The sequence below is a fragment of the Coturnix japonica genome, chromosome 35 (genome assembly GCF_054131305.1).
Source record: "Coturnix japonica strain WE chromosome 35, WE-NBRP24, whole genome shotgun sequence".
NCBI lineage: Eukaryota > Metazoa > Chordata > Aves > Galliformes > Phasianidae > Coturnix > Coturnix japonica.
The window spans coordinates 3,922,277-3,947,870 of record NC_140697.1 but is presented as its reverse complement, the minus strand read 5'-3'; the positions used below and the strand labels follow the sequence as shown (position 1 = coordinate 3,947,870).

Genomic DNA, 25,594 nt, shown 5'->3' with positions numbered 1-25,594 from the left:
CAACTGCCGGCACCAACTGCCGGCACCAACTGCCGGCACCAACTGCCGGCACCAACTGCCGGCACCAACTGCCGGCACCAACTGCCGGCACCAACTGCCGGCACCAACTGCCGGCACCAACTGCCGGCACCAACTGCCGGCACCAACTGCCGGCACCAACTGCCGGCACCAACTGCCGGCACCAACTGCCGGCACCAACTGCCGGCACCAACTGCCGGCACCAACTGCCGGCACCAACTGCCGGCACCAACTGCCGGCACCAACTGCCGGCACCAACTGCCGGCACCAACTGCCGGCACCAACTGCCGGCACCAACTGCCGGCACCAACTGCCGGCACCAACTGCCGGCACCAACTGCCGGCACCAACTGCCGGCACCAACTGCCGGCACCAACTGCCGGCACCAACTGCCGGCACCAACTGCCGGCACCAACTGCCGGCACCAACTGCCGGCACCAACTGCCGGCACCAACTGCCGGCACCAACTGCCGGCACCAACTGCCGGCACCAACTGCCGGCACCAACTGCCGGCACCAACTGCCGGCACCAACTGCCGGCACCAACTGCCGGCACCAACTGCCGGCACCAACTGCCGGCACCAACTGCCGGCACCAACTGCCGGCACCAACTGCCGGCACCAACTGCCGGCACCAACTGCCGGCACCAACTGCCGGCACCAACTGCCGGCACCAACTGCCGGCACCAACTGCCGGCACCAACTGCCGGCACCAACTGCCGGCACCAACTGCCGGCACCAACTGCCGGCACCAACTGCCGGCACCAACTGCCGGCACCAACTGCCGGCACCAACTGCCGGCACCAACTGCCGGCACCAACTGCCGGCACCAACTGCCGGCACCAACTGCCGGCACCAACTGCCGGCACCAACTGCCGGCACCAACTGCCGGCACCAACTGCCGGCACCAACTGCCGGCACCAACTGCCGGCACCAACTGCCGGCACCAACTGCCGGCACCAACTGCCGGCACCAACTGCCGGCACCAACTGCCGGCACCAACTGCCGGCACCAACTGCCGGCACTAACTGCCGGCACTAACTGCCGGCACTAACTGCCGGCACTAACTGCCGGCACTAACTGCCGGCACTAACTGCCGGCACTAACTAATGGCACTAACTAATGGCACTAACTAATGGCACTAACGACACTAAACGCACAAGAACAACAAATCAAGCAACCACTCCGACCACTAGCTCATCCACAAGGGAACACAGAACACACCGCTCCTCCCCTCATTCCAGACGCTTATGACATCACCAACGGCCAACAGCCTGGTCCACCATGACCCCCCACAAGGCGGGGAGCCAAGACCACGTGGTCACATCTGATTCCAACACGGCACCACAACATTCCAGGACTCAGTGTGGGCTTGGAATTCTATCCTGGTGTGGCAGCGCAATGGGCGGTGTTAGGGCACAGCTGAAGAGCTGACAGACAACAGACGTTTCCAAAGGAGGGTGCCAGATTAACTCTCAGCATTCTCTTGCGGGGCTCTTAGGAATGCTTCAAACCCATTTTCACTGCCTAGCTCATTTCTAGAAAGTCCAGTTGAGAAATGCTCACTTTGTCTGGGGAACGCCTCTATGCATCATGAATGAAAAATAAAATGGGCACGCGACCCTATGAAACTTACCTCTCTGCTCTTGCTGTCAGCCAGACACCTCAGATGAGCATGACGTGTCCCTGCTCCTGAATGAAGATCCACCCAAGTCTGTGTTCCTCTCTGCTCCATCTCTGGCTCTAAAAGAAACACAGACAGAGATGATTACAAGATCCTTTGTGCAGATGAAAGCACAGAGTGCACATGAATTCTCTTCAGCAAGAACTACTACTTGAGAATGCATAGAATCCACACATAAATTTACTTTCTCTTTAACCCTTTTTCCTTTGTACATGATTCCACTATTTATACCCTCAATTAATGATTCATACTGCACATGATGTTATGATGTAGAATATTGACAGCAACAGCACAAAACTATGACAGAATCCACAGACAGTTTTTTGAGAGGTAGTATGAAAGATGAACAGAAAGGAAATAGATTCATTAAAATAACCTTGTTAATCCTCTCCCCGTCAAAAAAGGAAGACTTCTGGGCAGTGTTACCAGCAGCTCCTAGAACACCTTGCACCACAAACTGCGGCACATACATTTTCTTCCCACAGGTCCCTCACCTCCCTCATTAGTTTCAGATTCACTCAGGTTAAAATACATGGATCAGAACAGCCATTCAGTTCTGCTTAGGCAGGATCCCACCGCCAGGATGTCTCCCAGTCCCATTCCCTGCTTTTCCCAGCACCAGTTGGGGAAAGGAACAGCAACTGACATCACCTACCCAGACTTCTGCAGGGCCTTCCATTTGGTCTCACATCACAGCGAGAAGCAGGAGAGCTCTCGTGGTACAAGAGAGTGGTGGGCTGGAGAAATAAAGGCTGCCTCTAAGATGGTGCTTCAAACAACATGTGGAACTGGACATGAGACATGAAAGACAGGGCTACATGCCCCAAAAGGGGGGAAGTTCCAGTTGCTGCAAGCCATCGAGGTAACCAATAGAGGGGCCCTGACTACAGCCTGGGCGGGGAAAGGGACAATAGAGTATACTGGGTTGTGTGGATTAGGTGGCCTGGCACATCTCAACCACAGAAATATAAAGCCTTGGTGGACACTGGCGCACAATGCACCCTAATGCCCTCAAGTCACCAAGGGACACAACCAATATAGATCCATGGAGTGACTGGGGGTTCCCAAGAATTGACTATGTTGGAGGCCGAAATAAGCCTCAATGGTAAAAACTGGCAAAAACACCCTACTGTGACTGGTCCAGAGGCTCCATGTATTTTGGGTATTGATGACCTTAGGATGAGATATTTTAAGGATCCCAAGGGCTATCGATGGGCCTTTGGGATAGCTGCTGTTAACACAAACTGTGTTAAGCAGCTGTCAGCTTTACCTGGTCTGTCAGATGATCCTTCTGCTGTGGGGTTGCTCCAGGTAAAAGACCAAGTGGTACCAATTGCCACCAAAGTGGTACAAGACAGCAGTTCCGCACCAATAGGGACTCATTGCTCCTCATTCACAAGCTAATTCGCCAATTAGAGAATCAGGGATTGATTAGCAAAACTCACTCGCCTTTTAACAGCCCCATATGGCCAGTGCGTAAAGCCAATGGAGAATGGAGGCTGACGCTGGATTACCGTGGCCTGAATGAATTCACACCTCCATTGAGTGCTGCTGTACCAGACATGATAGAACTCCAGTATGAACTGGAGTCAAAAGAAGCAAGGTGGTTTGCCATCATTGACATTGCTAATGCCTACTTTTCCATCCCATTGGCTGCAAAATGTAGGTCACAGTTTGCTTTTACCTGGAGAGCTGTTCAGTATACCTGGAACTGTTTACCTCAAGGGTGGAAGCACAGCCCAACCATTTCCATCGGTTGATCCAAGCTGTCTTGGAACAGGGTAATGCTCCCGAACACATGCAGTATATTGATGATATTGTCGTGTGGGGCCATACAGCAGCAGAGGTTTTCAAGAAAGGAAAACAGATAATCCAAATTCTTTTGCAAGCTGGTTTTCCCATTAAGCGCAGCAAGGTGAAGGGGCCTGCCCAGGAAATCCAGTTTTTAGGTGTAAAACGGCAAGATGGGCATCGACACATCCCAGCAGATGTGACTGACAAAATCACTGCTATGTCTCCGCCCACCAACAAGACAGAGACCCAATCTTTCCTGGGAGTAGTGGGCTTTTGGAGAATGCATGTCCCAAACTACAGCCACATAGTGAGCCCCCTCTATCAGGTAACGTGGAAGAAGAATAATTTCTCATGGGGTCCTAAGCAGCAGCAGGCTTTTGAGCAGGTAAAACAAGAGATAGCCCATGCCGTGGCCTTGGGGCCAGTACGGACGGGACAGGATGTGAAAAACATAATCTACACTGCTGCTGGAGAAAAAGGTCCCACTTGGAGTTTGTGGCAAAGAGCTTCAGGAGAGACCCAAGGCCGACCCCTGGGATTTTGGAGTCGAGCATATAAAGGGTCTGAGGAGCGCTATGCTTAAACTGAGAAGGAGATCTTAGCCGTGTATGAGGGGGTTCGGGCTGCTTCTGAAGTAGCTGGGACTGAGGTTCAGCTCCTTCTAGCACCTCGCTTGCCTGTGGCCCCCCTGTCACGAACACAGGTAAATTTTTGTTTAAACCGTGACAACTACCCAGAATGCTGCATCAGGGAATTTTTGCCTAGAACTTTAGAGAACTATTTTTAACTTAGAAAGGTCAGAGATAGAAAGTTCACACTGATTTCTGGGTCACCAGCCTCACCGTACATCAGCATTTTTGGTTTTTAAATGATACATAAAGTTCTCAATGGCACTGCTCTAGTTGGTAGTTCTTTCCCTTTCCATGCAGCTCGCTCTGTGCATGGCTTGTGAACCGCTATTCAGGCCAGACAGCTGCAGCCCCAAAGACCTGCCATAAATGTACAAATTCTACCAGGATAATGTCTTGGGAGTGGAGAAACAGGATGCGCAGTCATATGGCTCTCACACATACCTTGTACAACCAGCTTGGCTCTGGACTGGGCATCACCAATGTCACAGGTGTACACGTCACTGTCACTTTTCTCCAGATTTCTTATGCTCAGCTGCAGGTCTCGTCCTTTCTGTGCCATCTCGTATTTCCTGCCAGGCCTGAGCTCAGCTATGCCTTTCCTCCATATGACGGTGTATGAGCATTTCTCGCACTGAAATGAAAAAATTGTAGTTCCACTTTCTTCAGTTTTCAGATCTGAAAGTTCCTTGATAAAGTAATTAGGTTTTTCTGGAAGGAAAAGAGGGGGATGAGGGTGTGGGACAAAGGGATTTGTTACCCGAACAAGTCTCAAGCATACAGAGGTGTCCTGAATCTCCTTTGCCCTCACTTCTAGAACATCACATAGAGATGCAAAGAGTCTAAGAAGTCCACAGAGTCCACCCATTTACATAGGTTTGATAATTCCAGTAGATATCTGGAAAGTTCAATACCATTATACATGCGCTGGTAGGATCTCATCTGATAAACTGCATATAGTTTTGATTACACATATTCAATATAGACTAATTCAGATTGCCATCTTTTCTTGGCTCACTAACAACCAAGATCATAGAACCATAGAATGATCACAGAATCATAGAGTGGCCTGAGTAGGAAAGGACCTCAAAGAGTATCTAGTTTTAAACCCCCTGTCAAGGGGCCACCAACCACCAGACCAGGCTGCCCAGATCCACATCACACTGGAGAATCATTCGGTTTCCAGATTATTTTAAGGAAAAGATTTTAATCCATCATATTTTCTGAAAACTAAGAATTGATCCCGCTCAAGGAAACAGAAGAGAAAAACATCACCCACAGGCTGCAGATATTTACCTCGACTTCTCTACATGCCATCCCCAGTGTGCTTTTCAACTCACCTTGCACAGTGACCCTGGCCTTTGTTATGGAGTCCTCTGTCTCACAGGGGTACTCCCCACTGTCCTTGGCAGTAGAGTCATGGATGATCAGAATGGCCCCAGTTCCTTCCCTCCTGCTGCAAGTCGTACTTCTGGCTTTTTCTGATTGCTTTGCCATCCTTGTACCACCTGATGTTCAAATCCGGCTTTGACAGCTCACAGCTCAGGCTGATGTCCTGCCCTGCTGCTGCTGTCTTATCCTCCAGCTGTTTTGAAACCTCAGTAGGTTTTCCTGGAAGAAAACATTGCTTTTTGAGTAACATACACTTAGGGTAGGATGCCTCTCTCAAAATACATGCATCTACATGCTGGAGATAAGTTAGAGAGGCACTTGCAACAGACGCCATCCTACAGCTAGCAGTAATCTGCAAAGTACAGACAATAGAATTCCAGGCAGCATTTATTCTCTCTTAAATCTACCCAATTGAGGATGATGAACCATGTCTGAAAACTGCCTCTCTCTTCTCTCCACTCATCACACTGGGAGCCTCGGATGATGCTCTCAGATGCACATGCTCTAGATAGGAATTTGTTGTACAGCTAGATGATGTGAAGGCCATCCCTTCAGCTTATACTTAGAGGATATTTGCTCCCACAGTTCCCTCAACAGATCATTCCTGATTTACTGTTAATGGAACAAGCTGTAGTGAGATGCCCATTTCCAACACTACCCCAGTGCTTTGGGTAGTTCTCACATTTGTGTAAAATGTTTTGTCCTTTTACTTATTTTTAAGAGAAATTCTCAGTGCTTCGAGGTTTAAGTAGAAGGTTGCTATTCACTTTAACCATATTATGAGTTAGCTCTCACGACAATCTTATCAGAAGACAGTTGAAGGAATCAGACCCCAGAATCTCTCCCATCTCATTACCTTTCACAGACAGAGAGGCTTTGGAGGTTAGACCACGGGCAATAAAAACGACTTCCCCAGCGTCAGTAGGAGTCACACTTTTGATAATGAGAGTATATTTCCGACTCACGTTAGAAGCTTTAAATTGCCCACCATTTTTCACTCTGCTTCCATTCAGTGTCCAGTTGAACTCATCAATGCTTTCATGGGACAGAATGCATTCAAAAGTACAATCTTCTCCCTCCTGGATTTCAGTGGTTTTCAGCCGTTTGGTAATGCCACTATTCAGCTCTGGAAGGTAAGAGATACGTTAGTATGAGGTTTATATGGAGAAAAGGCATTTGTGACTGACATGAGTAGCAGTGCTGGTGTTTTAACTTAGGATTTGCAGAACATGGCTGCATTCCTTACTGATGTATTCTCTAAGACATTCTCCACTCAGAATTACCAGAAAGCTATAAAAAAAAAGAGACATGAATCTCTTGTCTTTGCTCTGGAAGAACTACAATTAGAGCAGCTCAGTCCATGGAGCACAATGAAGATTCAATGAGATACAGAGGGAACAACCTAACAGAGAGGACAACTCTAGGATGCTGCGTGAGAAAAAGGGTTTTGCCTACGACAAGAAATTAAATGTTTCTATTAGCTAATTTGTTACCATCCTACCCCTACTGGTGTTCAAACCATTTCTCCATTTTAGGGATGTTTAGAAAGGAAATATTTCCAGGACATTCTTGATGTGTTTGGTGATTTTCATGGCAAAATGAGATACATTCACATCAAAAGCAATGGGAATTTTCCAGACATCACTGCGCTAAATTGCAGTAATACACTTCTATTGTAGAAACTATTAAGGCTCACGGGGGAATAGGTGTAAGACATAGTGACCACACTGAATGTGCTTTCAGCACTCCTTTACTTTCCACAGTACTTAACCTGAACGCCGACCTTTGATTTGGCAACATCACGGACAATATCACAGGTATAGAAACCTGCATCTGACTTCTCAAAGTCATGGATAAGGGGATATAGGGTCTTCCCAGACTGTACCAGCTCATACTTGTTGCCAGAAGTGAGCAGAACACCGTCCTTCTTCCACACTGGTTTGACCTTCTCTTTAGAGACTTCGCATTCCAATTTAATCACACCCCGCTCCTCACCAAAAACATCATCCAAGGACTTCATGAAGACAGCAGGCTTCTCTGCAATTAAAAGGGCAAAACAGAACAATGTGATACAGTAGTTGAGACATTTCCAGTTGCTTTCAGATTTTTAAAGAGGGATAAATAAATCTTTACCAGTACTGACAACACCAATATAGAACCTAAAGCGGTTTCATGTCTGTTGACTGAATGCACTTTATGGAATTCTGAACTAATCAGTAGGAGAATACAGGGAACAGGAGGGACAGCCTGCATTGCCGGTGGGTGGGACTGATATCATATGAAGTAATTGGGATGCAGCTCTTCTAAAGCTGGAGAGCTGGCATTGCCCTCACACGGAGCACAGCTCATACAGCAGGCCACAGGATTAAGAGGATAAGATGCTGAACACTTTTGATTTTCCTGTTTTATTGACTCCTTTTATCTATCTTCTATTTCACACATCAGATGTTTATACTGGGGAAAAAACTTCCACCAAATGAAAAAGAAAGGAGAAAGAGGAAATCCTTCAAACTCTGAGCGCATAGAGTAAAAGAACTTAATTGCTGGGGAGAGCAGATTAGAATCACAGTACCCTTAGAATTGGAAGAGACCCTTAAAGGCCATCTAGCCCAGCTCCCCTGCAATAAAAAGGGACATTCACAGCTAGATCAGGTTGCTCACAGCCTGGTCATTAGTCATCCCAGAGGCAAAACACACACTGAATGATCTCTCCCTGCAGTCATAAATCCTTGGAGACAACAGCATTGACACTGCATGTTACTAAAGCAGTAAAAGAAACTGCTCTTGTAACTCTCCTTGTGCTAAATAAAATGATGATAAAAAGCAATGGAATGCTTTGGCAGGACACCAAAACCATCCTCCTTCGTTGATATCTGCTGCAATGGAACCTTCCCCTGGAAGAAAGCCTCTGATGACTTGTCACCCCAGAGAGGTCAGCTTTAGAAGCAGGACTGCTGCACAAAAGAATGAACTGGAGCTCCTTAGCATCTCTTACATCCAGGAGGGCTGTGATCAGACCCACCTCTCACCTTCAGGTGCGCTTTCTGACACCTTGTCTGACTTCACTGTCACTGTGCCAGCATCCTCAGGCTTAACCTGCTTCATTGTCAGTGTGCAGCAATTGCCAACGTTCTTGATGTCATTGTAATTGTTGGTGTAAAGGAGGCTGCCATTCAGGAACCATTCCACATCCTCGTCATCATGGGACAGCTCGCAGGAGAAGACAGCAGAGCTCTCTTCAATTTCTACATCCTGCAGGTTACTTCTACATTGCGGGCTGTGAGGAAACAAGGTGAACTGTTACCACTGTTACTATAAATCATACTGGGATGTGTTAGAATGGTTGGACTAGATGATCTTTGTGTAATCTTCTCAGTGAAGATTATACATTTATAAAGTTAGCAGGAGAGAACGGCAGAAATCAACCCCAAGAAGAGAAATCTGAGGTGAAATAGGACATGTAAGAGACCACCCCCCCTGCTCATACCTTCAGCTGTCAGCGTGGCCTCAGTCTCTGCAATTCCTTGCACTTGTACACACCAGCATCATCGGGCTTCAGCTTCAGAATCTTGAGCTCTGCTGAATGCTTATCCCTCTTGATCTTGTACTTCTCAGAGGGCTTGATGAGTGTGTGGCCTTTGAACCATTTCACAACCTTTGGAGAAGGCCTGAAGTCACAGGACAGGATGACAGAATGATGTTCCAAAGCTGTCTTGTCCTCCAACTTCCTGGTGATTTCTATATGGTAATCTGCAAAGCAGGGGTGGAAGAGAAGAAAGGATGAGGACAATTGGAAGAAGAGGAAAGTCTCTTGCGTGTATTCCATTCCAATTAATGTCATGTTCACAATGGTTCTTTGAACGACTCTAAAGATAAAACAAACGATTGTCTAAAGGGAATGCCATTGACTACATTTCTATAAAGTAATACTGTATATTATCTACCAAATGCAAGGTCCAGCTCTTGTTCTGTGCTTATTAAATTGCTCCCAATTGTTGAGGCTTTTATTCAAATAAGAGTGAGTTGAAAATATAACAAGTACTTTAGGGTGTGAATGGAGACTCTTATGCTGGGGACAACAGCAGATAAAAAGCCTGCAAGTTTCTTTCAGATGAAATCAATGACAAACTGCATCAAATTTAGGTGCTACCAAACTTAACCTTGTCTAGTTCAGAAATACAATTAATTTCACCTGATTTGACTTCTTTGGTATAGCCAAGGACAAAACCTCAGCTCTGTAGATCTGAATAGTAAGCACATCACAACTATTCAAACAGATCTTTGCACAGTGCAGTGTTTTCAAAGCCTGGATATGTTACCTCTGACAAGCAGATTGGCTGTGGATTTGGATTTGCCAATTGAGAACTGAATGGTGCTTGTCATATCAGTGGTGGTTATCGCTATGGCAAGCTGGTGGATGGTGCCTTCTTGCTGCATAATCAAGTTTCTGCCAGCCTGTAAGACTTCCCCACGTAGATACCACTTGGGAGGTTTTACAGAAGGAATGGATATCTCGCATTCAAATTTGGCTTTTTCAGGCTCAGTCACATCCTCATCACACAGCTCCTTTACTAGATTAATGGATTGCTCTTTAAGAAGGATGGAACAAGAGAAAGCAGAGATGTAGAAGGAATGTAAAAAACCCTTACATTATCACCCCACTTACTCACGTCAGCATTACTGCACATGAACACTACACCTATCAGCTCAGAATGCCTTGAAACATCATTAAAAAATAATAGAAAGAAAAGAATGTTGTTAAGAAGTCAGACAATAAGATTGACAACCTGAAAAGAGCCCAGATCTTCTGATTCCCAGTCCAACATCCAAATCAAACCATGACCTTCCCATCCCGATATCAAACTCCTCGCATTACGAAATGGAATAGAGGTTCACTGAAACACGGACATTGATAATTACTTTGGTTAAATACAGCAACTTAGCTCTGAACAACAAGATTTCTCCTAGTAAAGGTCTCTGTAGCTCAAATGTAATGGCTCTACTTAGGAGAAATTCATTTTCCAGGATTTTCTTGCCCTTATAATTGTAACAGTGGCAAAGCTGGGGACTGAACTCTTGAGTAGTGTGCTAACTCAAATGTCTCCCTTTTCTTTACCACACTTAACATCATATATATACCCTAACATTGTATATATTAAAAAAAAAAACAACTCTGAGCTCTTTTCAAACAAACAGAGAAAATGAAGAAAAAGTCAAGCTATGTTTTTTATCCCTCAACGTTCAAACACAAATCTGAAGTCTAAACGTAGAAAATCAACCTCCTAAGAAAATAATCCATCTTACTTTGCAAAAGTAAATTCCAAAAGAGAAGCTGGATGTTTTGTGGGCAGAAAGGTAGGTAGGTAGGAGTCTTTATTTCTGTGAAAGGCCCTGGTGGTGTTTAACTTCCTTGACATTAAATCAAAGGATGTTAGCTCGTTTATAACAAGATAATTTAATCAAAATCGTCATCAGAAGCATAATTACCTTTAACTGTAAGATGGGCACAAGATTCACGAGATTCTGCCTTTTCTGCTATAGATTTTATTTCTGCTGCATCCTTGACTTGGACACGTGTGTAAGTCAGCAAGTAGCTCTTTCCTGAAGCAGAGAACCACAGAGTCACTAAGGCTGGAAAAGACCACTAAGGTCATCTAGTCCAGCCACCAACTCATCCCTACCAAACTGTGCTCTTGAGAGCAAACCCACAACTACACTTGGCTTCCTTGAGCAAAGAGCTCTGAGGCACATGGCCAGGCTGAGCATCATCCATCTGGTTTCACAGCATCACTGCCTGTTCTCTCATGTCAATGAAACCACCCATTCCCCCATGTCCACATCCCCACCAAAGTGTAATCTAAACATGGCTTCTACAAGGACTGACCGAATGTGGCCGTCGTCACCTTCAAAGTACCTGATACAGAAGGATCACACTCACTGTCAGACAAAACCTCTTTGGAGAGGTGAACTGACTGCCCTGTTCACCCCCACGGAAATAACTGCACTCATTTCCTACCTGCTCCTGGCAGTGTGGGATGGTGGGATAGCATCACACTTCCCACACTAAGCTTCCCACCTGTCACTTGTTCCACCTAAACCTCAGTCCCAAAACAAAAGGGGAACTCGCTTCTGAACCCTCTTCACTTCATTTCAGATGTCTTATATGCTTGATCTCCAACCCACCCCCCACTCAGGAGAAAGATCCCCCTCTTACACCCTACCATCTTGCTGCATTCTAATGTTGTCATCAGCCTTCAGCTTGTTGTCATCTTTGTACCACTGGGTCTGAACCTCATCATGTGAAATCTCACAGACAAAAGATGCACTCCCATATTCATTCACTTCCACATCTTCCAGTGGTTTAACAATCTTGATATCTCCAGCTGTGAAATACTAGAGACATATTTGTCAGGGTATTTCCAGAACTGAGTGCAGCATCTTTTCCTTACACATATTTGCATAGAAAATAAGTAGGATTATGTTTTATTCTAAACCATCATCCATTCCTGAGTCATTTCTCTCTTCAACACAGTCAATGCATTATTGCCCTTGAAATTAAAGATAGACTTACTAGCTACAATGGAGCTCCCTGCAAACAGTTTTCATGGAAACCAGAATCTCATTTATTCTAAAACCTTTCAAGCAAAATTAAGGGTAGAAAAACAATAGAACTGACTGAATCTTTAAGGTCATTCAGTTCCAGTCCCCCTGCTATAGGCAGGGACACCTCCCTCCACACCAACTCTTCTCCTCAGGGTCGAGGCTTCTCTCAAATCATTCTCCTCTAAGCCTGTGCCTGTGCTTGGGATTGCCCTGACCCAGGTGCAGGGCCTTGTACTTGGCCACACTCAAGTTCATGAGGCTGCCAAGGGCCCACCTCTCCAGCCTGTCCAGGTCCCTCTGGGTAGCATCCCTTCCCTCTAGCACATCAACAGCACCGCTCAGCTTGGTGTCATCTGCAAACTTGCTGAGGGTTCATTTGATTCCACTCTCCATGTTGCCTACAAAAATGTTAAATAACACTGGTCCCAACACCACCCTCCATCTGGACACTGAGCTATTGACTGCAGCTCTCTGAGTGTGACCATCCAGACAGTTCCCTATCCTGCAACTGGTCCATCCATCAAAACCATTTTTCTCCAGTTCGGTGACCAGGACGTCATGCAGGACAGGATCAAATGCTCTGCACAGGTCCATGTAGATGATGTCAGTTGCTCTCCCATTATCCACTGATGCTGTTACTCCATCATGAAAGGCCACCAAGTTTGTCAGGCATGGCTTGACCTTGAGGAAGCCCTATTGGTTACCACCATCACCTCATCTTTATTTTCCAAACTATGCCAAGGAGAACTAGACAGAACTCTACAGTGTTGTGTCACTACAAACCTGTCTGAACCATTGGCTTCTCTGCATGCTCATCACTAGTCTCTCCTTAGCTTGTGTGCCCACAATGTATGGGGAATGTCAGCCACAAATCTTACCTAGGGGACATCTTTGCTTCAAAGTCCCTTGAACATCACACAATCCCTTTTAACTCTCTAGGTCTGCACTTATTTATGTCAGAATCAGACCATATTTCTGTGCTGCTACTTCCCTTTCCTTCTGAAGGGCCTGGATACAACTTGGATTAACCTCAGGAGCAGAGTTCCTGCATAAAACAGCCAGTACTGAAACAGCAACCCAGCCTGGTTGCAGACTGAGAGAGAAAATGAGAGTTCACCGCCTGTGAATAATGAGACTTCTCTTATTTCCCTGGGAAGTAATGCCCACTTTTTTACTTTGACAGAGCTCCTTCCCATCCTAGAAGGGAAAATATCAAGTCAAATCTACATTAGTCCTTCCATCTCTGCACTGGGCAAAGGCAGCCTTCAGATCTATGCTTAATTCACCCAATTCCCTAGAATTAATGGAACTGTACTTACTGGAACATATGCTGACACTTAAGCACAGTGCAGTGTTTTCAACATGTAGGAATGGCTATAGAACACGCATAAATTCTGGCTGACATATGACAGCTTAAAGCACTGCAGAGGACTGTTAACAAGCCCGTTTGGACATCACCTTGAATAAATGATGTTATCCCCAAGTAAGGGAAGGAACAGCTGAGCACCGGGGAGGTACACAAAGGGCCAGAGCAAATTCTCACACTGTCAGGTGCAAAGAAAACTGAGATTTCACCCTAAAACCCAGTTCAAAACAAGGCTACAAAATCCTGGCTGAGAATTTCTGAATGCTCACCAGTTGTTTCCAGCTCGAAGGTCATCTTCTGGCCAGCAGCCTCGCAGATGTATTCTCCAGCATCTTTCTTCTCCAGCTGCTCCACAACCAGATGCCGTGTTTTGCCCACAGATTCCATTCTGAACTTTCTGGAGGAGGCAAGCAGTCTTCCATCCTTGTACCATTTTACTCCAGTTGGATCCTGTGCTACTTCACAGCTGAGGGAAGCACTTGCTGCCAGGGCAGCACTCACCTCTTTCTGCACCTTCTCCTGGTTTATAAACACAGGTTTTGGCTCTGAGGGAAGAAAAGAAAAACAGAAGGACTGAAATGAGACCATCTTGTAGGTTTGTATGTACAGGTTGGAACAGGTTTAGGTTACCACTTGTGCCCAAACTAATAGCCTTCACTAGAGAATATCAGCTCTTCTGTTGAAACTAAGTGTCAAATCTAGGCAAGAAAGAACCTAGGAACTGAAGGAACCAAGAGGGTCCTTGAACACCAGTCCCATGGTTGCAAGTCACTATGCAAACATATTGAACCCAAAAGAACATCTGTCCTGCAGGCAACCAAACCTGAGTTCCTTTTACTTAAGACCCACTGTGAAACATCAAAACACATAAACATGTGATAGTCAAACCACTGGCTGCCTTTTCATGACCCAGAACAGTACTCCTGGCTTCCTGAACAGACTCCTCATGGCCTCTACCATTGCCACAACTGTGACTGTCAAAGGCACAAAGGAAATATGCTCACCAACGCAGTCCTTTGTTCTTTGTGTGTGATTTGCAGATATCTATCTTTGAGCTCTGGCAATAGTCAGCTCTACCAGGTCTCTTACTGTGAGGAGCAGACTCACCTATCCAGATGCAGCCTCCAACATAAAGGCATAGTAAAAAGACAGTGTACTACTAGGAGAAGTTCCTGCTTCTCCTGCCACGAAAGGCTGCACGTAGAACATGCACTCCAGCCTCACTGCACATACTTTTCTTAGTCAAATGTTTCAGTGAACAAGAATTACAGTTTGGGATCTCAGGCACAGGAGAGATTTGAATAATATCTTGAATATTGCTTCCACTGTACATATATCAGTAATTATTATTCTACAGACAGACTGAAACAGGTCTTTGTGCCATACTAAATCCAAATACTTGCTACAAACCCAGGCAATCAAGTATAGGGGAAAAACCTCAGCACAGACTACTGCAACTGGATCACTGTATAATAGAAACTAGATTTTACTTTACTGTTCTCTGCTGTATTTCAGACAACACCTGTCTTACCTGTGACATGAATCTTGAAGGTGAGTTTCTGGCCAGCAGCCTCACAGCTGTACTCCCCTGCATCTTTCTTCTCCACCTGGCTCACCACCAGCCAACACTGTTTGCCCTCTGACTCAGCCTTGAACTTCTTGCTCGAGGTGATCAGTTTCCCCTCCTTGTACCACTTCACCTCCGTCTTCTCCTGGGCCACCTCGCAGCTCAGTGTGGCATTTTCGGTTGGTGCAGCCTTCACCTCCTTCTGCACCTTCTCCTTGTTGAAAAAAGCATCTTCTGCTTCTGGAATTGAAGGCAAATGGGCACATTTAAGACATGAATCTTTTCTACACAGCCTTCCCCAAATGCCCAAATTAGTCTTTGGACTGTACCGTTGAGGACAGCTTTCCCACTCACATTTCCTGACAGTGCTATGAACTTGTATTGGCAGTAACTATGCTGGTACTAACAAGGATAGCAATTACAAGCAAAATGGTAGAAATACAGAAGATATAAGGAAAAGCGAACTCACCAGAGCTGAGACAATCCTCCCTGGCAAGCGATCTCCAAGAGATGCTGCCTCAGTGAGGGTCAGCCCTTAAATGAGGTCTCAGAGGAGGTGGAGTTGAACTCCACCCCTCCAGGGAGCACAGCTACATAACTTTCACCTGTGCTCCCACAGCTGACCCCACACTTGCCTCAGCTGATCAATCAGTGGTTCACATTGTGATCTCCCATACAGAACTGAATGCCAACATCTGAACTATATCAATTGCCAGTGAAGAACTTCCTCCCTGCCAGACCAAAACAGTTTAGATAGCCCTAAACTTGTTTTCATTTCCACCAGTATCATGTTCCAAAATCTTCAAAAATTAAAAAACACCCCTTTCCCCACTGTCCAGCAGCACACCAGCATACGCAGTCATTGAAAAGTCTGTTTCATACAAGGGGACAGGCATTAAATTGTCCAAACAAGCTGACAGCTGTAAGTTGCTTTGCCAGCAAAAGCCAGGTGAGGGTCAAGGTTAAATTCTGTTTGTGATTAAGTCATAGTGAGGAAATGTATTTTTCTCACCTACTTATTTCTGAAAACAATTCTAATATCTCCTGAGTTTTCAGAGGCAGTAATAAAATGGTTTCCCCTATGGAATCATAGAATGGTTTGGGTATAGAAGGAAGCTTTAAAGATCATCCAGTCCAACCTCTTGCCGTGGTCAGGGACATCATTCACTAAATGAGGCTGCCCAGGGTCCCCATCCAGCCTGCCCTTGGACACTCCAATGATGAGTCACCCACAACCTTCACTGGACAATCTGTTCCAGTGTATCACCACCCTCATCATAAAGAACTTTTCTCATGTCCAAACTGAGTCTACCCTCTTCACTTTTGAAACCATTGCCCTTTGTTATGTTGCTATAGACCCTGGTAAAAAGCCTTTTTCCACTTTCTTATCAGACTCTCCTAATAAATGAACGCCTGTCTTCCTCCATTTCTGGAAAGAAAAGCACCAGCTTGAAGCCTTTCTATTTTTAAGCATTTCTTTTGTACCTGCTATAGAGAAGAAAACAAAAGAAAATACGGGAAAACCTTTTTAGTTGCAGGTTTCTTTAATTTAATAGAAACCACCAATGCTGCCGTCTAGCATTGTGACCAAATGCTGTCTCTGAGACTATTTAGGAAGAAGCATTTGCAGGGGTGTGCTTGTGCCATGAAGATACCTTTAATATTCTTTAATTTCCCCTGTAATTATTGACTTCTCATTTTGCTATCATTGCATCTACTTGAGATCCCCAGGGAAATTCCCAAATTATTTCCAGCCTGTCTTAAGCTGAGGCTACCCAAGTCCTCTGCGTTCATAGCTTCAGAAGGCAAACAGAAAACTATATGAATTAAACAGAATTTAAGCACCGTCTACATCACTGAATGCTGGGGTTAAATGTGTCAAACCACTTAACATTCCCCTCCTTCTTTGTTGGGGGGTTCAATACAGTCGAAACAATTTCTCTCATCTGTGACATGAATCTTGAAGGTGAGTTTCTGGCCAGCAGCCTCGCAGCTGTACTCCCCTGCATCTTTCTTCTCCACCTGGCTCACCACCAGCCGACGCTGTTTGCCCTCTGACTCCACCCTGAACTTCTTGCTCGAGGTGATCAGTTTCCCCTCCTTGTACCACTTCACCTCCGTCTTCTCCTGGGTCACCTCGCAGCTCAGCGTGGCATTTTCTGTTGGTGCAGCCTTCACCTCCTTCTGCACCTTCTGCTTGTTGATAAAGGCATCCTCTGCTTCTGGAATTGAACTGGAAAACATTGGGTAAAATATACATTAGATATGAGCAACTTGTGACTGGAAGACATTAAAAGTTGCTTCTATGTTGTATTGGACCATTTCCTGGAGCAACTCTGCTTCACAGTGTTTATCACACATTATAATGCATCCTCAGCACAGTCCCTATGGTCATCCCATCCCTCTGGGTAGTCTTTACTATCAGCTAGGACTCCTAATTTTCAGATTTCTTTTAATGAAGACAATGACAGATCTTCATCTGTGTGTCTTTTTGATATTGCTCCACTCTGCACTGGATATCAGCCAAGTACAGCTCAGTTATGAAGACCTCAAAATCAGGAAACCATAGAAATTTAAGAGCAGAAAACCATCTTTTGACTCTACCCTTTGGTAATGATATAGCCCTTGATATGGTGAATATTTGGCCGACATTAGATTTTGTAGCTCAGTTTTATGCATAAATCATGGTTTTGTACTCACAGCAACCCCTGATTCTTCAGAGAACTGGCTGAGGTCATCTCCTCTTAATACCTAACACATATAGAAGAAAGTGTTTAAAGCCCACCTTACCCTTTGTGTCAACAAATGGAGTTAGCATCAGAAAGATATCAAGTGTAATTAGTTAGGCATACACACTTCAGTTAAGGTGATTCAGTTAATCACTTTGCTAAGTGGGATCAATTGATACATAGAATCTCTTATTGATTACTTTAATGACTGTTTTATCTGATTCTCCTTTTACCAACAACTGGTTGCTGAGAGCGTTCATGCTAGTTCCTATTTGAGGTGTGGAAGAACAGATAAACCCTAAATAAATGGGCTTCCATTTCTATTCCATGGTTTGCCCTACAAAAGGCTGTAGAGTGCAGAATATTTCTGACGCACTTACATCATGGACTTCTCTAGTGCTAGCCAGCTTCTAACAGCAGAGCAATTTTGAATAAGCTTCCTATGCTTGTTTGGGTCCCAGGAAAGATCCCAGGGTCCTGATGCTGATACCAAGACAGAGGCTCCAAGCATGAATGCAGGACTAGCAGTTGTGAGGGGGATTGACATTGCCTTTTATTTGCAGTGGAGACATGGAAGACCACTCATTCAGATCATTCATGCAAGCATATTCAGGCATACCCAGCTCAGGTGACCGGGAAGGCTCCTGCTCCCCAGCAGTCATGGCAAACCCTTCCAGGACCTGTCCCCTATCTCCTTCCTCCCCGCTGTCACTCTGTGAAGCCTTCTGCTGCCATCCCTTTCCCTTCCTTCATGACTTTCTCCTCTGCATGCTGTCTGAATTCTGAGTGGCAGCAGCTGCCCAGGATGGTAAGTTCAGCTCAAGTTCCTGTGCTGCTGACCGCTGCAGTACGTGCAATCCCAGGATTCACACCACAGCTCTACCACCAGCACTGCAGTCCACTGAAGGCGAGGGGGCAGGGCAGCAAGCCAATGCAAGAATGCAGTTGATACACTCTACATTTGATCTCCCTGCTTGTATTGACTGTAGAAACATCATTCTCTCCGCCCATCTTCAACAGCCCCTGTTCTGACTGATGATTTTCAGGGGAGGTTCAAGTTGGATGTTAAGAAAAACTTCTTCTGAAGAGGAATGGTGATGTGGTGGCACAGCTTTGCAGGGAGGTGGTGTTGTCACCATCTCTGAAAGTGTTCAATAACCATGGAGATGTGGCACTGAGGGACGTGGGCAGTGTGCATGGTGGGATGGGGTGAGGCTGGATGTGGGGATCTTTGTGGTCTTTTCCAACCGAAATGATTTGATGAAGATCAGAAGGGTTGCTTATTAGCAAGACAACAAACATGGCCTAGACCAAACAGGTGATGCAAAACTTCTCACAAATGCAATGGAGCTTTGGCCCACTTCAAATAAGGATTTCAGCGTGCACCACAAATACTGAGATAATGAGATGGCAGAATCAGCCCTTTTTACTCTAGTTTTCTATAGGTTTCCAAGGTGTGCAGCACTTGTTTCTTTTAAGAAAGAAGGTCTAATCTGCATCCCGTAACGCTCAACACTGAGCACCTAACATTCAACATGTCCTTAAAATGGGATTGTTCTGTGCTACCAGTGGAACCCTGGGGTAGAGGAACCCTGAAAAGCTTTCTGAGTGCAATGGTAAGAGGACAAATTAAGACTCAGAAAGCCATTGCACTTTGGGAGAAGCTAGTAAGATGAGGATTTCTGTAGTGAAAGAGCCAACCACTCCAAGAGTACTCATAATCCCTCCTGACTTTCACACCACATCATTTTGCAGTGAGGGCTGGACTTGCACGTCATGTTACGGTGGTACACATGAGAAACGGTAGCTAAGCAAGCACTCTCCACGTATGGCAGAGGAGGAGGTATTACATTACCCTGTGCAGCCATGAGCTCATCCGGTCTGAAAGAGAACAGAAAACCTTTGGTTTCTGAGGCAAACAGCTAATAATAGCCCTCAGCTAGCAAAATTCAAGTGTAAAAGCACTACATTTCTGGGTTTTCTCCCTACACCTCTGCAATAAGATGTGGGCTGGCTTTGGCTGCTGAGGATTAACTTGGTTGATTCCAGCTGTTGCCATAGTCTTTCTGTCAACGTTCATGTTTCATTTGCTCTGACAGATACCTCCCAAATCTACCCTTTCTGTAATCCACTCTTTGCTGAAACTGCCAGTTTCCTGAGCCAAAAGCATGAGCGACACAACTCACGGAACAGATCCAAAGGCCCCAGAATCACATCCACGTGGTGTGGGAAAAGTAAGAGCTGATAGTTTAGAGTCTACACCACAGGCAGCAGCAAAACTGTCTACTACAGGAGCAGAGATATATTGCACACCAGGGACTGAAGGAGCAGAATGCCCCAAGACGGAGAGAGCAAAGACTGCAACCTTTACAAGGGAACAGAACGCAAGCTATGCCCTGCAAGGACACCAGGTCTGCGTGAGCAGAAAGGCAGTAGACTCCCAGTACAGTTGCTCCTCCACATAGCTGATCAAATGCCAAACCTTGACCAGGATTAAGCTCCAATGTGTTCACTGCCATAAGAAAGAAGAGGAGAAAACAGATTCCCTGTCCTAATCAGCTCAGAATACAAGATGAGAACTGTAAAGTTAACAGAGAACAAGATGACTTATGAGCAAAAACCTGTAGAGTGCAGCTACAAATAAAACAGAAGACAAACCCTCGTCATCAGCCAGCTCACTAATGGTCACTCAGAATGCAGCTGATGTGCCCATGGCTATCTGGAGTCTAAGTTAAAATTTACCAGATCTTGTGCAAAATATACTGACACCAGAGCAATCTCTACTGCAGTTGGACTGAGAGATCTGCCTCCGTGCTAAACTCTCAGACTAATGAGAAATGTACAATTAGAAAGGTATCAATGGATTCACGACTGATCATTACATTTACAGAACATGGAACGAATGGTCGTCAACGTGGGATTCAACAAACCAAAGGCAAGTGCAATGCCTCTGACTAAAAGTTCTTAGGACACCGACAACCAAACCTTCTCAGTGCAGCCACAGTAGAGATCTGTAACTACTACTGTTGAAATATCAACTGGCAGAGCAGTGTTGCACATTGTACAAATCACAGTTGGACATCTATGGACAGCTCATTATAAAAGTAGTCCAAGGGGAAGAGCTGGATGAAACAATGTTAAAAACAAATAATCATTTTAGCTGCATGTTTGTAAGCATTTATTTTCATCCTCCCCAAAACAGTTTCATGGCAGAATCAAGAGGACACGTTCACACAGACGTTTCCACAGCCAGACTATGGAATAATCAAAGAATATCAACCAAAATGTGTTTCCTACCAGTTACATGAATCTTGAAGGTGAGTTTCTGGCCAGCAGCCTCGCAGCTGTACTCCCCTGCATCTTTCTTCTCCACCTGTCTCACCACCAGCCGACGCTGTTTGCCCTCTGACTCAGCCTTGAACTTCTTGCTCCAGGTGATCAGTTTCCCCTCCTTGTACCACTTCACCTCTGTCTTCTCCTGGGCCACCTCGCAGCTCAGCGTGGCATTTTGAGTCAGTACAGCCTTCACCTCCTTTTGTACCTTGTCCTTGTTTGTAAACACGTCTTCTTTCTCTGCAGGTACATCACAACAGTCACACCGTTTTGCTGTAGTCTGCTGCAGAGCTTACTCCAGCTCCCCGTTTTCACTATACTTGCCCTTCACATTGAGCATTGTGATGCCTCATTAAGACAGGAAAATACTTTCCCCTCTATTTTGCTTTGGGAAATGATAGGCATATCACTTCATATCATATCCTATCATATCACATCATATCATATCAGAAAGCTAAACATTTCGCAGTCTGATAGCAGATTTGGACATGAGATTTAGAACACCTGCATGCACTGCTGAACCTCCTCCATTATCTTTTTTTCTTCTGATGTCTCTCTACATTTCCAGAAAATCGGAAGGGAACGGCCCTCTAGAACAGGTTGCCCAAGGAGACTGTGGATGCTCCATCCCTGCAGGCATTCAAGGCCAGGCTGGATGTGGTTCTGGGCAGCCTGGGCTGCTGCTTGGCAACCCTGCACATAGGAGGGGGCTGAAACTGGATGAGCACCGTGGGCCTTTGCAACCCAGGCCATTTATGAGTCTGATTATTGGCATTTTCCACCTAATTGTGTCATTCAAATTTTGTAACCAGATCTCTTCAAACACCTCCCCTTTTCTCACTCCTTGCATGCCCGGTGTGCGCTTGCACTGTAACCCTGCAGACACCAGCTGACTACAAGAGGTGCACAAGTTACCCTCCTTGCCTATGGTTTGTTGCAGTAATTCATTCCTGGATGGAAAAGCACATGTAGAAAAGTGTAGCTATGACACTAGATGACAAAGAAAGTCCTATAGCCAAAGTGTTTTGCACCAGAGAGGCTGTCAGTTGATCCTCCAAATGCAAGACACACCAAATGAAGCATTCCTTTATCTCTGGGTTTCCAAGCATTTTCTCACCTCTGACTTTCACTTGGAATGTTGCTTTGTCATCTTTTGTTTCACAGCTGTAGCTCCCTTAGTCTTTCAGGGTCACATTTTTGACCATAAGCTTGCAGTGCGTCCCCTGGGAGATGATGGTTGTCCTCTGGTCCTGCTTCACCTCTGTTTGATCTTTCTTCCATACGACAGCTCCGCTTGCAGCTGATACGTCACACACCAGCTCCAGGCCTTCAGAAGGACTGACTGATATTTCTGGAGTCGTACTGGGCTTGTGGACAGAATTAATGGCTTCATCTGAAGAAAAAAAGAGAAAGTGGTTTACATCCTGACTCAGGCTTATTCAGCACAGCAAGAAGATACAGTTAGAACTGATTGTAATGTCTCTGCTCATTACATTTGGGTGATCGAGTTTCACCTCTGGGGGTACTCACATAAAAACGTCTGTTTGATTCTCCTGTGTAAGGAAAGAGTAAGTTCTATGCAGACATTTCTTATTTCTTTTAATCAATTCTGTATTCTGCACATGTTCTTCTGAAGCTAAAATGAAGGCAGCTAAGTAACGTGTTTGCAATACATGAACAAACCTATTCAACACTTTATCTCTAAGCTAACAAGCAGCATTTGATGAGCACATCAGTATTTCATGCCCTTCATTCCATCCACACAGAACCTGCCTGAGGAGCAAGCTGATGGCTGTCAGCTACAGGCAGACCTAGCTTAGTATTGCATTTCTTAGAGCAACAACTGTTGCTTTCAGTCACTGAATATAACAAGGCCAATTGCTATGCCAGGCACATTTATGGCATCAGTGAACAAATAATTCGTTAAAAATTGTAATAGACAGGAGCCATGTATTCTTTTAAAACTAGGTGACCAAAGAAGAACAGTCCCTCTAGAGTCAAGCTGTTAAGAACTAATAGCACCAACCAATATCACATAGATAGATTACTTCCCTGCCCTAAACCATCTTGTGACCATTTGGTGCTCCTAATTAAGCCCTCTTGATGGCATTTTGTCTGAGCCATGTGACATTTTGTGATAGGAGTTACTGCCAGTGTTCCCTTAACCCTACACCAAAGTAGGAGGTATCCATTCTCAGGGAATCATGCAGGCTTCCTCTGTATTTGATGCTCAGAGACAGCCCCAGAACTTTTTAAATCTTAGCTTAGCTCTCATCCAATAATGTTCATCAAACAGTGCAACTTGTACTTTGGGGATGCCTTTCTTCTGCATCAACCAGTTCCAACGGAGTCTTCTTGGCTTGTTTTAGATCAGTTTTTCAACAGATAAAGCCAGGGTCTTTGAATTACAAAGTGAAATTGCAGAATGCATGATTCTCAACCAAACAGAACAGGAGGTGGGATGCAGGGTGAATACCTGAGCCAACACCACCTGCAAGCAATCCTTCAATATCTTAGGAATCTCTAGCCATCCCAAATCCAGTGTTGTGCTTGATCTATCATCTCTGCTGAGTTTTTAGCTAGCTGATGGTGAGCATCATGGTGGTGATGGGTGAGCAGTCGGACTAGAGGGTCTTAATCAACCTTAAGGATCCTGTGATCAGAAGAACGTGAATGTGCTGTTAAAGGTCACAAGCGCTGCGCTGCAGCATGAGCATACACAGCGAAAGGCTTTCAGTAGAGCTTCAGTTCATAAATGAGGACTGGGTTATGGAAAAGAGGCTCAAGATAGAAACCAGAAAACAGATCTTAACGCCAGGTTCTGTGAATGCAGCCAGCTGAATTTCACAGATATTGAATTTCAATGACAATTTCTTGTGTTATTCTACCCTCCAGCTCCACCCTGAACAGGAACATGTCAGTGACAAGCATTACTCCTCCAGGCTTGACCTGACAGTGCTTTACTTGTACTATGAGCTAATGCCAGGAAGGGCAGGAAAAGAGTTTCATCCACGTGCCTTCTCCTTCCTTAGTAAAACCAGTGTGAAACTGCAGCCACGTCAGGCTGAAGGAGACATCTCAGATGTCCTGCCTGGATGCAGGAGGTCACGTGTCAGAGGATGTCTGGCACGTCAAGTCTCATGGCAGTGCAGTGCATGACAAACTGCAACAACACTTTCCTGTGGGCTCCTTTGGGCACGAGGCCCAGCGGGTGACACACCTCTGGCTGCAGCTCTTCAGAGCCTCCCAGCAGCCACGTGATGCCCATGGGAGAGACACAGCTGACCCGCACAGCAGATGATTTACCAGCTCGCTCTGATTTACAACAAGAGAAGATACAAGTGGCCATGCTGAATGGTGAAATACTGCGAGTGTGTGGCATGGGTATAAGATTGGTGAGCCTGAAGATGTTCAAAGTCAGGTTGGACAGGGCTCAGAGCACCTGATGGAGCTGCGGTGCCCCTGTTCATTGCGGGGGGAGTCCAACTAGCTGACTCTTAAGGGTCTCTTCCCTATCTATGAGATACACGAAAGCTGATTCTGCAGTAACCAAGCTACCAACAGCAGTTGTTTGTCTTAAAGTTTGCCAACACATATATTAAAATAACAGCATTGATTACTCATTTGATAGTCACATTACAGTGCAAAGCACATGGAAACATCCATCAGCGAATTCAATTAATTCTGGGGGCAGACCTGCCAGTATGAAATATTATGCTAACATGTCAAAGAGAGAGAAGAAAAGCAAAATTAAGACTAGCTGACAAGCCTTGGCAGGAAGTTCTTTTCTCCATAAATTTAGTACCATTATTCAATTCTGTTGGGAGCTGTCTCCATGCCTCTCTGGAGTTTGTTCTTTGAGAAGAAGCAATTAAGTAAGCTCTCCAATGCCAAAGTGCATACACTACTCTAGGGCTTTGTTGTTTCTCCATGGACCAACAAGGGTGACAAGACAGCAGAATATGATGAAGAGCCTCATTCATATTCAGTGTAAAAAAAAAAAAAGGCAATTGTTGCTGGGAAGAAGGTGCATTTGCATTTGTGTCATCTGCAGAGGGTACTGCAGAAATAGAAAGTCTTCCACTGGAGCAAACAAAGGGCTCTCATTTATTGCAATCAAGGCCCAGCGTGTGGATCTCAGAGATCAGACCTACACCCTGCAGCAAAACAGAGACCTGCGTGGGAAAGTTCAGTTTCTCTCTCCATCTGTGTCAGAAAAAACCCACCATGGAATGACAGCTAAGTAAACATCCCTGTGACTCTTCACAGGTCTCTTCCACATTTTGGATCACTGCTAAAAAAAGAGCATTTTACATCATCTCTCGTGGCCACCCTGAGAGAAGAGCAGGAAGGCTGGGATGCTCTTTTTCCTATCTTTCCCTTGATTTCCTCTATATCTTAGGGACGAATCACAGCACAGAACACAGAAATCAAATGGCTCTACAAAGCAGATTGTCCAGTTCAAGTCAAAACAGCCACTGA

General features: G+C 45.4%; 2 protein-coding genes and 1 long non-coding RNA gene across 9 annotated transcripts in view; all 3 read right to left on the bottom strand.

The window, feature by feature from the left end:
• LOC146755229 (rho GTPase-activating protein 32-like) overlaps positions 1-5,730 on the bottom strand; it is a 338,547-nt gene extending 332,817 nt beyond the window's left edge. For 5 of the 7 annotated variants that reach the window (XM_085526238.1, XM_085526239.1, XM_085526241.1 and 2 more), the window contains exons 1-2: positions 4,567-5,360; positions 1,652-1,758 (exon numbers count right to left, since the gene is read on the bottom strand). In XM_085526238.1, the coding sequence (XP_085382364.1) occupies positions 1,652-1,758; positions 4,567-4,990 (531 nt within the window). In that variant the 5' untranslated portion in view covers positions 4,991-5,360. Of the gene's footprint in view, positions 1-1,651; positions 1,759-4,566; positions 5,361-5,462 lie in introns of those variants that run through there. The other 2 variants (XM_085526244.1, XM_085526243.1) reach the window with 2 other exon arrangements.
• Positions 5,731-7,347: 1,617 nt separating this feature from the next.
• On the bottom strand, positions 7,348-9,260 carry LOC146755228 (uncharacterized). Its single transcript, XR_014938317.1, has 3 exons — positions 9,002-9,260; positions 8,537-8,791; positions 7,348-7,551 (listed from the first exon to the last, which is right to left on the bottom strand). It is a non-coding gene; the product is annotated as an uncharacterized LOC146755228 (long non-coding RNA).
• Positions 9,261-15,994: 6,734 nt separating this feature from the next.
• Positions 15,995-17,919, bottom strand: LOC146755227 (myosin-binding protein C, slow-type-like). The gene is made up of 2 exons (XM_085526255.1): positions 17,751-17,919; positions 15,995-17,283 (listed from the first exon to the last, which is right to left on the bottom strand). The coding sequence occupies exons 1-2, from the start codon at positions 17,786-17,788 to the stop codon at positions 16,938-16,940; spliced, it is 384 nt and encodes a 127-aa protein (XP_085382381.1). The 5' UTR covers positions 17,789-17,919; the 3' UTR covers positions 15,995-16,937.
• Between the last annotated feature and the right edge of the window lie 7,675 nt (positions 17,920-25,594).